This window comes from Piliocolobus tephrosceles, chromosome 14 (assembly GCF_002776525.5).
Source record: "Piliocolobus tephrosceles isolate RC106 chromosome 14, ASM277652v3, whole genome shotgun sequence".
NCBI classification, from domain to species: domain Eukaryota; kingdom Metazoa; phylum Chordata; class Mammalia; order Primates; family Cercopithecidae; genus Piliocolobus; species Piliocolobus tephrosceles.
Window position 1 is genome coordinate 66,701,046 of NC_045447.1, and position 12,740 is coordinate 66,713,785.

Genomic DNA, 12,740 nt, shown 5'->3' on the forward strand with positions numbered 1-12,740 from the left:
TAAATTCCCAATACTGGAAATTTATGTTTGCTATATTTTCTTAATCAGTATTGTTACAGGTTTATCAGTTTCATTAATCTCATCTTCTTTTCAAAGATCAACTTTTGACTTTTTTGAATTTCTTTATTGTATCATTTTCCTGTTTTGTTGATTTTTGCTGTAATATATGTTATTTTCTTCCTTTTCTGAGTTTGGTTTTCTGTTTTTAGCTTTTTGATTCAGATGCTCAGCTCATTGACATTTCATCTTTCCTTTTTTTCCCTCTTATATCTAAGTCTAAATTTCTGAGCATTTCTTTAGCATATCCAACAATTCTGGATGTAGTTTGCAGTATATGCAGTGTGTCATATGTTCATTATCATTCAGTTCAAGATTTGTTTTAAATTCCTCCCTCCCTCCTTTCCCTCCCTCCTCTCCCTCTGTTTTGTTTTGTTTTGTTTTTACTTATGTAGATTTACCTAGCTATCCCCACAATCAAGATCACCACAAAGATCTCCCTTATTCTGTTCTTTTATAGTCATACTTAACCCCTTTCCCATATTTGTAACCCCGGCAACCTTTACTTCATTTTCCATCTCTATAATTGTGTCATTTCGAGAATGTTATAAAAATAAAATCATAATATAGGTGACCTTTAGAGATTGGCTTGTTTGCATGCGGCATAATGCCCTTGATATCTTGAAGTTGTATATAGTAATATTTTTCTTTTTTTATTTTTCAGTAGTATTTCTTATTGGATGTACCTATTGAGGGGTATTTTGTTTCTGGTTTTTCACTATATTTTTCACTATAAATAAGCTGCTGTGAGCAATTGTGTATGGACCTAGGTTTTTGTTTCTCTACAATAAATATCCGGGAGTGCAATTGCTAGGTTGTATGGTAAATGCATGTCTAGTTGTTTTTAGAAACTGCCAAACTATTTTTCAGTGGGGTGTACAATTTTACATTTCCACCAGCAATGTCTGAGCAATCCAGCTTCTCTACATCCTCACCATTCTGATAGGTACATAGTGATACTTCTTTGTGATTTTAGTTTGCATTTCTTTAATGGCTAATGATGCTAAATTTCTTTTATGTACTTACTTGCCAGCCATATATCCTCTTTCATGAAATGTCTCTCTGTTTTTTGCTCATTTTCTAGTTGGGTTTTTTTTAACTATTGAGTTTTGGGTTTTCTTTATATATTCTAGATATGAGTCATATGTCAGATATATGTATCCTTGACTTCTTTGATTCTACTTTAATTAGTACTTTTACCACTTTCCAAAAAATGCAAGGAATTAAAAACACTTCAACTTTATTTACCCTACTCCTACCTTTTGTGCAACTATATGTACTTTAATTACATATATCTTGAAAGCTCCACAAGTTTAGATTATTTGCTGTTTTAAGGAGTTCATACTGATTTACATTTTTAAACTCCTTTTTGTACTGTAATATTTTCTGCATAGGGATCTTCTGAGATTTAATTATTTTCCTGCCCAAGATTTTACTTTGGTATTTCTTTTATGCAAATCTAAGGTAACTGTGTGTGGAGTGTGTGTGTGTGTGTGTGGTGTGTGGCGTGACACATCTAGGTTGTCAGATATTTTTATCTTTTTGTTTTTTAATCATCTCATTAACATCTGGCGTTTGTTTTTCTTGAGAAGTTAGCTGTTGGTCTTATTGTTCTTTGAAGATTAGATACCTTTTTGCTCTAGTGGTTTTTAAGATTTTCTTTCTATCTTGGCTTTTAGCTGTTTTGCTATGATATACCATGCTAGTCAGCCTCTAAGATGGCCAATATTTCCTACCTTCTGATATTCATGCTTCTGTATATTCCCCTCTTCTTTGGTATGGGCTGGATACTGCTTTGCTTTGCATCAATAGAGTATGGCAGAAGAGTTGGTTTCTTTTGATACCTTTAAAGTGGCTTATTTATTTATTTTTTAACAGCTCTTATACACGTTTTTAATTGTTCTCAGTGGAAAAGTTACTCTGATACAGTTACTCACACAGAATGACCTTCATTGTATATAGAACTAAAGATAAATTATGTTTTCTTGGATGCTAGTCTAGAAGCAGCTCTCCTAGCACACCTGCAAATGAGGAACTTGCTAAGAAGATACTGTCCATTTCTTCTGGAAGGCATATTGAATGATACCTAGGGCACTAAACACTTGTCTACTCAGACCTTCTCTAGTTTGTGTCCTTCGCTAGCTTGTACCAGCTAAATGTGCATTTCTCAAAAAGTCATTTTTAAAGCTATTTGTACCAGTTGTATTTATTTTATAATTGTACAACTTTATTATGTAATATACAATTTTATGACAAGTTTATTTTTCTATGAAAATGTATTTAAATTATTTTGAAAAACTATATAGGTGAATTGATAAAACAGTTATTGGTGAAATTGTTAGTTATATTTGATCAAACTGTAAAACATGTTTATGATAAAAGATATTTAGAATTATGAAATTTGTTACAGACTGAGGATCCCACACACCAAGATCTAATGGCTATGGTATGTTTGCATAGTAAAAAGTATTTAGATTTATGCTATGGTAAGCCAGATTGAACAAATTGCATGTATGGACAAATCCTATATACAAATGAATATACATGTGTTTTTTTAATTTAAAGTAAGGTACATATTTGTTCTTTGTTATGATTTCTGCTTTATTTGACCTTTTGTAGCATGTGAACCAATACTGGTTCTAACTGCATCTTGTAAGAGGACTTTTCCTATACTTTTAAATACTTAGAAGGTGTTTTAGCTTGCCCTTTCACATAGAATTTGCAAACTTTTAAATTGAATAATTTGTATAATATTTAGGTTATGTTTTAGGTAATAGCACTAATTAAAATCCATAAATTAATATGTTTATTTACTAAATACATAAAAGCCCCTTTTAGACTGAAATGTTCAGCCAGAACTTAAACAGAAAACAGATAATTATTTGGTGACTCTTGCCCATTTACTAACAACTTCCATAAATTATACAGAATGTTTATCTATATATAAAAATTGCCAGATATTTATGTTTTCTTTTGTTTATTTTATATTCTTAAGGATGAGAATCAAGATCTTTTCATTAAAAATTTATAGCATGACTGCTATGAACAGACCTATCAAGGCAAATAAGATACATTCCTATTCCTCAAAGAGATTATAGTTCAGAAAGCCATTTTAATAAAGAATTATAGCATAATCAAAGTTGCCTTTCTACTTTTTCTTATGAGTATAAATTTGCCAATGTATAAATAAGACTTTTGTATGGTGGTATAATTAAATAATAGTTTTTAAATATGTGATCTCTATAACCTTTGCTTTTACATTTATGTAGACCTCAAGGTCAGGGATGAAGCAGGAGGAGTCATTGACCTTCCTCAAACCTTTAACAAATTAGGAAATGACAATTGATATTAAATACTTTTATACAGTTCTCATTTTATAATATTTTACTTGTTTTGCTCGCACTGACTTTACTCTTAGAATGCCTTTATACCTAATATTTCATAATATCAGAGCTTCTATTTTACCATGAATCTCTTATAGACAGACTCTCTATTCTCGGAATGCGATTTGTTCATTCTGGCTTGCCATAGCATAAGTCCAAATATTTTTTCCTATGTAAACATACCATAGCCATTAGGTCTTGGTGTGTGGGATCCTCAGCCTGTCACAAATTTCATTATGCCATCTGCTTCAACCTGAGCTGTGTATCTTCTGCTGGCAGACTTTATTGAAGTTGTCATGGCTCAGGATAAAAAAAAAAAAATCAGTCTTGGCATAAGAAGCTTACTTTTGAAAAGGTAATAATTGATCATGCTTGCTATAGATTTTAAAATAAACATTTAAAAGGATTCCCAAAAGTCTCTTCTCATCACATTGATCTCTTTTTCATCTGTGATTGTAGATAGCCAATATAATGGTTATTGGTAACTTTGGTAACTTAATGAGTTTTCCGTTTTATTTTTAAGGATAGGTAACTCTTATGTGTAGATTTTGGTGGCATATTGTGAAATATTTTGATAGCTTCTGCCAGGGGATGTTCTTTACCTAATGTTTTATTTGAAAAATGATATCTCAAATGTTTTGTGTGTAATACAGGGACAATATGTTTTGTGTATAATACAAGGATGATAGGAACACCATGATGAAAAAAATTTAGGTCACAAACAACTTAGGTGTGTGACTTTACATAATTTCATCGTCCTTAGAATTGATATGATACTTGAAAGGTTGTTCGGGAGATTGGATCAGAATTAGATCCTTAAAAAATAGATAAACATCTTTTTCTGCCAATGTATGTTGAACATCAACTCTGTATAAGGCATTCTTCTAGAGAGTGAGGGCATAGTAAAAACAAAACAGTCAAAAATTTCCACTGGAGAGTTTTTGCATTCTAGTCTGTCTCCACTAACTGGGATGAAAGCTTCATGACAGCAGGGTGTGGATCACGTGGTAATAAGTGCCATGAATTAAAACAGGGCAGAGTAAGTTTGTGAAGTATAATGGTGCTGTCTTAGACAGGGATGCCAAGGACGATTTTTCTGTGGTGAGGCTGGGCACACCTGAATGAAATAAGGAAGCATGTGGATATTTGGGGAAGGATATACCTGTCTGGTAGAGTGGTATATCCTTGGCAGTTTGAGGCACAGTGAGGAGGGGAGCACAGCTAGGGCTAAGTGGGTGAGGGACAGACTGCTAGGAGATGAGGTCAGAGAGTGACCCCAAAACATCATTGAAGTAAGCTTTCTGTTAAGTAGTTATAGACAAAAAGTCACAATCCAGACACCCAACATAAATATGAAATTAGGGTTGACTGCATTGCTTTATTATTATTTATATTTAACTTCAAACTCTTTGTAACAGGCACACACAAATAATTATAAAATCATTTCCCAAAGTGGGATGATCTTTTCCATTGTTGTTACGTGTGTCATTATACTTAGAGTTAGCCAGTCAGCACAATTTGAGGGCACAGTCCTCCAGACTGCCAGTGCTGCCCCACACTTCTGATACCAACTGCGGCAACTTAGGGTCCAGCTACAAACTTAAAGGTATAAGGATACACAAAACCACCCTCACTTATGATATCAGCTGCAAGTTTGCGAGGTTCCCCAGCCACCTTGAGGTTTCATAATTCACTAGAAGGTCTTAGAGAATCTCTGAAATCTGTTATACACATGGTTATCATCTCTTGTAGGGAAAGGATGCAGTTAAGAGTCAGCCAAAGGAAGAGATGCATAGTGCAGATTATGGGAGGATTCCAAACTAGAAGCTTGTGTGACAAGCTTGTGCTTGATCTATGTGTGACAATATGTATAGAATACAGCCATGTGTCATTAGGTAATTTCATCGTTGTGCAAACATTGTAGGGTATACTTACCTAAACCCAGGTGGTATAGCCTACCACACAACTAGGCAACAACTGTTGCTCCTAAGCTACCAACCTGTATAGCATATTACTATATGGAGTACTATATGCAGTTGTAGCACAATGGTAATTATATGTGTATCTAAATATAGACAAAGTACAATAAAAGTGTGGTTAAAAGATAAAAAACGGTACACCTGTATAGGACACACTTACCATGAATGGAGCCTGCAGGACTGGAAGTTACTATAGGTGAATCAGTGAGTGAGTGGTGAGTGAATGTGAAGGCCTAGGACATTACTGAACACTACTAAATAGTCAATATACTGTATGCTACTAGATAGCCAATATAATGGTTGGGTTATTGGTAACTTTGGTAACTTAATGAGTTTTCTGTTTTATTTTTAAGGACAGGTAAAAAACTTATATATAGAGTTTATACATAAGTTATAAATACTGTACACCTAGGCTATACTAAATTTACAAAAACTTTTCTTTCTTCAATAATAAATTAACCTTGGCTTACTGTAACTTTTTTTGCTTTATAAAGTTTTAATTTTTTTAAAAAAACTTTTGACTCTCATAATGGCACTTAGCTTAAAGCACAAGCACATGTATAGCTGTGTTTGACTGTGTTGCAAACCCAGGAATATTACCTGATCTTGGTGTTCAGAATTTTTTATTGGGGTGTTATTTCATAGGTGTGATTGATTGCCCTGCCCATATGATTAAAATTCAACTCCGAATTTGGGCTTATATCTTGTGGCCTTGGGGCCCACCATGAAGAAGAAGGATACCTCATCACTCAGGAAATTCTGAGAGTTCAGAGGTTACTTCATAGGAAAAAAATGTATGTCTGGATGTATTTGTGGGTGTGTTTTAATGAGTACCCTGAAGTTGAACCCTGGAAGTAATTAGTTTTTTAATTTTCCCATCTAATAAATGGTGCTGCATTGAACATTTAGTGATGAACACACATCTTTGTGTATTATCCTAATGTTTATCCTTGAAATAAATTTCCCGAAATATAATTGCTGGATCAAAAGATTTGGACATTTTGAAATTTCATATGTACGTCCTCGTACCCTTGGGATATTTCCTATGAAATAGTTTATGGAATGTCAAAATTCTTAATACTCCCTGTATTACTCTTAGGTAAATATTGCAACTTCAGCAACTTCAAATATTGAATATGCCCACATTCCTCATCTCAGCCCAGCTGTGATTCCTACTCTGCAAAATGAATCGTTTTTATTATCCCCAAACAATGGGAATCTGGAAGCACTTACAGGATCTGGTATTCCACACATTAATGGGAAACCTGCTTGTGATGAATTTGATCAGCTGATCAAAAATATGGCCCAGGTAAGAACATTTCTTTCTGTTATTGTAATACCTGTAATAATTTAAGAATGTGATCAAGTTGTAGATAATTTGAAGAATATAGTGACATTTATAACATCTGAAACAATTGGAATAAAAAGTCAGTTGTGGGAGTTTAGATGGTTCAGAGATTTTCTATTACAGTTTTATTTATTTAAATTTGAGTATTATATGTTGTATTATAGAAATATTCTTCAGGATAAAGTGCTAACAATTACCTTGGAAAAATTTTTTTCAATTTCTTTTTTTTTTAAACAAAGAAATGGTTCTAATAAGATGACTGTTATTGCAATAATTGGCTTTTAATTTAAGTTTTTTTCGAGACATGTCTTGCTCTGTCACCCACACTGGAGTGCAGTGTTGTGACAGCTCTAAACTCCTGGACTCAAGGGATTTTTCTGCCTCAGTCTCTTGAGTATCTAGGACTATAGATGTGTGCCACCACACTCAACTAAGTTTTAATTTTATTTGTTATAGAGATAGGGTCACATTAGGTAGCCCAGTTTGGTCCCTAACTCCTGGCTTCAAGTGATCCTCCCACCTTGGCCTCCCAAAGTGCTGGGATTTACAGGCTTGAACTACCATGCATGGCCTGGCTTTTAATTTTATTTCTTGTTTTGTTTCCTAAACAGGGTCGCCATGTAGAAGTTTTTGAGCTCCTCAAACCTCCATCTGGAGGCCTTGGGTTTAGTGTTGTGGGACTAAGAAGTGAAAACAGAGGAGAGCTGGGAATATTTGTGCAAGAGATACAAGAGGGTAGTGTGGCTCATAGGTGAGATGGTCGCAGCGTCTACTTGGTTTTCGATACCACATTCTGAAGGTTTTGGTCACTATGTGGGAATTTAGAAAAATAATAATGAATGGAAACAAATAATTGAACATAATCTGGTTATTAACCAGTTTTTAGAAGTCATTAACATTGTTGTGATAAAATAGCAAGTCATTTGAAATGGGAGTAGCTTTTAAATATAGTCATAACTTACTTAAGTTTGGTAAGGAAAGAAAAATTTGAGAATAACATTATTTTGATTGTTAATTAAATGGGCTCTTTTTGATTAGATTTTAAAAATCACTATACTGGAAATGACCCATAATAATTCGAGTTGCATTTGTTTATATACCCAAAGCAATAATTTAATATAGTTGTCCATCAGTATCCATGGGGAATTGGTTCCAGGACTCCTGCAGATACTAAAATCTGCAGATGCTCAAGTCCCTTATATAAAGTGGTATAGTATTTGTATATAATCTGTGCACATTCTTCCATATATTTTAAATCATCTTTAACTTATAATGCCTAACACAATGCAAATCCTATGTAAATATTAGTAGTCATACTGTATTTTTAAAATTTGTGTGATTTTTTTTTTATTGTTGTGGCATTACTTTTTCTGAGTATATTTGATCCCCAGTTGGTTGAATCTGTGGATGTGGAACCCATGGATACAGAGGGCCAACTGTACAGGTATATACACTTTCATTTTTAGAAGATGGAAATATCCAAGATGTCATGTAGGCTGAATGGGGAGCTGAAATAAAGAGTACTTTATATGGGAGGGGTTGAGTAGGAGCAGCAGTGGAATAACCTTACGAGAGTTGATGAACTGCAGCCAAAACGTATATTTTTTTAAAAGTAGAACTGCAGGGAAAAGCTTAGAGTATTGGAATTAAAACTAGGATTAAAAATGACTTGAACATACATGCTAAAGAAGCTGTCATTTCCTTGAGAACTCTCAGATTTTCTTTTATCCCCTTTTTCATCCTTGATAGAGATGGAAGATTGAAAGAAACTGATCAAATTCTTGCTATCAATGGACAGGCTCTTGATCAGACAATTACACATCAGCAAGCTGTCAGCATCCTGCAGAAAGCCAAGGATACTGTCCAGCTCGTTATCGCCAGAGGCTCGTTGCCTCAGCTCGTCAGCCCCATAGTTTCCCGTTCTCCATCTGCAGCCAGCACCATTTCAGCTCACTCTAATCCGGTGAGTACTTAAAATTTTCAAAAGGAACAGAACGTATTTTTCAGGTTCTTTTTGGTTATCTCCAAGTTTCTAATTTGTCTTTGCACTTCTTTAGTTTTTGTCTGACTATTCTTTTATCTTTCCCTAGCCTGGAATATTTGTTCTTTAAGCATGATAAAGCTTCTAGGTTCTGAAACAGCCATTACTTTTCTTTGTGTAGTTTTTTCCTTTGACAGCATTCCTTAAAAGTGGAAAATGTAGTCCTTTAACAAAAATTGACTTTATCTGTAGACAAATACAATCTTGATTTTGATTTAAAAATTATACAATTATATTGTTACAGTTAACTGTCAGTAACTTTTAAGAAGTCATCTAATTTGGAATCCTGCCTCAAGGCAGGATTGTGCAGAAGACATTCTTAACATGTGACCTTTTTTCCCTTGATCTTTTTCTTTTTTTTTAAGAAGTGCTACAAAAGATCTTGCAAATCAGTGCCTGTCTTTAACTGCTGAAGTGAAGTCATTATGATGATATATTGATAATTTCAATAATGATTCTGTCAGTAGCGCTTACATTCTGTTGAAAGGGAAGTATACCAAGTGAAAGGGACATTGTTAGGACTCATTATGTCTGAATTTAATTATTTAATAACCACAAAAATTCCTACTGTAATATAAAATGTTAGTGCTTTGTAAATTTCTACAAATTCATATATGAGCTTCATTTGTAGGTTCACTGGCAACACGTGGAAACTATTGAATTGGTGAATGATGGATCTGGTTTGGGATTTGGCATCATAGGAGGAAAGGCAACTGGTGTGATAGTAAAAACCATTCTGCCTGGAGGAGTAGCTGATCAGGTAAGCTACATCAGTAGGTCTGTTATGCTATTTTATCAAATAATACTTTTTTTTTTTACATTTTTTTGTTATAGAGAAGAAACTTTGGCCTTAGATGATGCCAAAGCAATTGAGTTAGAATCGTTTTATTGAGTGTCCCTGAAGTGTTGTCTTAGACCTAGGGGAGGAATACCTTTGAAAAGGGACATTAATCTTAAATTATAGTTTTAGACCATAGGCTTAACACTTTTGAACCTCAGACTAAAGTCAAGGTTATGGATTTGATAATGTGGAGGTAGCTACTATTTGTTTTATAGTCATAATTCATATTTATAAACCTAGTCAGCTGTTTTGTAGTCACAAGGTATTATGGGAAAATATATTTTATTAGTCAGGCAAAAAAAATTCAACTTGTTGCTTTAGTGATGGGTCACTGGTATCATCTTTGTATATGAAACACAGCCTGTTTTTATCACTTGAGTAGTTGATTGAGGCGTTATCATTTATGACGTGATATTGTTGCAATATATGTGAGAAAAGATTTAACACATTTGTTATGATTTATATTTTAATTTGATAAGGCTTACTGGTTTAAGTAAGTTTTTCCTTGATTATAACTTTTTAAAAAATAAAGTGGTTGTTCGTACATGTGTGTCTGAACTTAAACTAGGAAGTCCAATTCATCAAATATTTCCTGTATTCATAAATGAAATTCCTGTTTAATGACAACCTTGTCAGTAGGGGTATTAACAGTAATATAATAGTATGCAAATTTTTCTTCTTTTTAAACATTAGCTGGCATCTAGCAGCATCAAATGAAGTGTTTCTGGTTGACTAGCATGTGATATTTACATGCTTTATCTTCAGTATGGAGCTGCACTCTTCAATACTGTAGCTGTCTGCATATCACCTTTAAAATTAAAATTTAAGTTAATTAAAATTAAATGAAATTACAAGTTCAGTTTCTCAGTTGGACTAGCCACATTTCAAGAGCTCCATAGCTGTTGTATTGAGTAGTGCAGAAGAGTTCCGTCATTGCAGAAAGTTAATGGACTGCATGTGTATGGAGGCTCGTAAGGCTGCTTTTCACTCCTCATATCTTTCAGAATTTTCACTTCACAAGTATTTCACCTGCACATGAGTTCTTTTGGGATATTTATAATAGAAATAGCCAGGCAGAAAGTTGTGATATTAATATAATGCTTTCTTGTGGTTTATACCATATTTTAGATAACATGTATTTGCATAGTGACTTATATACAACTTTGCTTAATGGCATTTTTTTCTTTCCCTCCAAAAAATTCACAAAAAAGCATTTGGGTAGAAATCAAAGTGAAAAGTTCATATGAACTCTTGGTAGGTAGAAGTCAAAATGGAAAGTTCATATGAACTATTGATTTAAAGAATATTTGTAGATTTCATTTATTGCATCACACTGAATGATGCTAGGATGATTCAAAAGACAGTTCATATTATAACCATGTGTTTTATGTCCTGTTTGGTAACTCATATTATTGCTTTTTAAAAAATTAATCCCCTCTCCTCATTTGCGATTTATCTGGTGCAGTTAAAATAATAATAGTCTAATTATTCAATATTGTTTTACTCAGCATGGGCGTTTATGCAGTGGAGACCACATTCTAAAAATTGGTGACACAGATCTAGCAGGAATGAGCAGTGAGCAAGTAGCACAAGTCCTTAGGCAATGTGGAAATAGAGTTAAGTTGATGATTGCAAGAGGTGCCATAGAAGAACATACAGCACCCACTGCTTTGGGCATCACCCTCTCCTCATCCCCAACTTCAGTGCCAGAGTTGCGGGTAAGTAGTTAAGAATAGTTAATGTGAAAGTCGGAGAAATAGCACTTAGATGACGACAGTGATGTTTATTTAGAAACTAGACTTACTAATGTTCATATATTAGTGCTAAATAATGTGATGAAATTCAAATGTAGGGATGCTTTAGCACTAATAATATTTTATTAATCAGGAATAATGTGTAAAACAAATGAAAATTAGGTTGTTTAAAAATGCTAGATTATTTTACATTTTTATTTAAGCAGCACATTTATGAGGATAATGTTAAAAATATGGATAAAAGTTTAAAAATTATTTGGTACTGATATCTAAAATGTTTAATTCTGTCTTTTTCTCAGTTAGAAGACTCTCTGTAAGGTGGGCCATAGTTCTAATCGTTCTCTTTCATCAACCTTCCCGTTAGTATTTTTGTTTTTGTTTTGAATGTGTGGAGGTTGAGGAGTGGAGGCAGGCTTGGTGGGCATGAAAAAGGCTTACTAAAACCTTTTAGTGTTATTGTTTTAAAGTATGTCTTAGAACTATTATCAGATTTGTAATAAGTAGTCATTATTCTGACCCAGTTATATACTTTTTAAACAAAAGTTATTCTTTTGGTGTTATAACAAAAGCTCTATTCATATGCATAGTATTCCATCCTTGTCCTTAACTTGATATGGAAAAAGCTAGAAAATTTCAAAATTATTGGAAAGCAGTGGGTATATCAGCAGATTTATAGGTCACCAGACTACAGAGGATAAATATTAACAAAATAATTTATCCAGAAATCTCTTAAATATTTAAGAAGAGAATTACACCCAGTTTCTAGGTAAGCCTTATAGTAAATACAAGTCCTATATTCTTTTCCCATAGATGTAAAAAAATCTGTATTGTTCTATTGAAGTTTTTTCTAAGCAGTTGCTACAAATTCTTTTTTAATATCCTAACCTCCTCCACAAGCCCTTTAAAACTTTATTAGAACACTTGTAATTTCCATGATTCTGTTGTTTTTAGGAATGGAATTTGGTTGCTATTTTTTGCAAAGAGAAAGAAGTAAAGAAAGCTTGTTTATGAAAGTGTTTAAATGGCATTCTTTTGTGGTAAACAAAACATTTTATTCAGCGATATATAAATGAATGCAATACCGAAAACCACTTGATATAATTGAAAGCTTAGAAAAATATCTGTTCTGTGCATATCATCATTTCTGAAGCTTGTGCCCCTTTTAAAACCATTCGATAGTCAAATTGCCACTCTCTAAAATAGCACTCGCATAAGTCTTATTAAAAATAGAAAACACATTTGTTTCAATTGAAGCAGATTTCATCCTGTCATTTTCTTGTAATTATCTAAACTTTAAACTTTTGCTAAGTTTGCACAGATAATTATGTGCAATGAAA

General features: G+C 33.3%; 1 protein-coding gene across 14 annotated transcripts in view; it reads left to right on the forward strand.

The window, feature by feature from the left end:
- The window catches only part of MPDZ (multiple PDZ domain crumbs cell polarity complex component), a 175,581-nt gene that overhangs the window by 47,949 nt on the left and 114,892 nt on the right, over nt 1–12,740 (forward strand). For all 14 annotated transcript variants that reach the window (XM_023213134.2, XM_023213136.2, XM_031934056.1 and 11 more), the window contains 5 exons: nt 6,519–6,728; nt 7,379–7,518; nt 8,517–8,730; nt 9,440–9,568; nt 11,158–11,367. In XM_023213134.2, the coding sequence (XP_023068902.1) occupies nt 6,519–6,728; nt 7,379–7,518; nt 8,517–8,730; nt 9,440–9,568; nt 11,158–11,367 (903 nt within the window). The remainder of the gene's footprint in view (nt 1–6,518; nt 6,729–7,378; nt 7,519–8,516; nt 8,731–9,439; nt 9,569–11,157; nt 11,368–12,740) is intronic.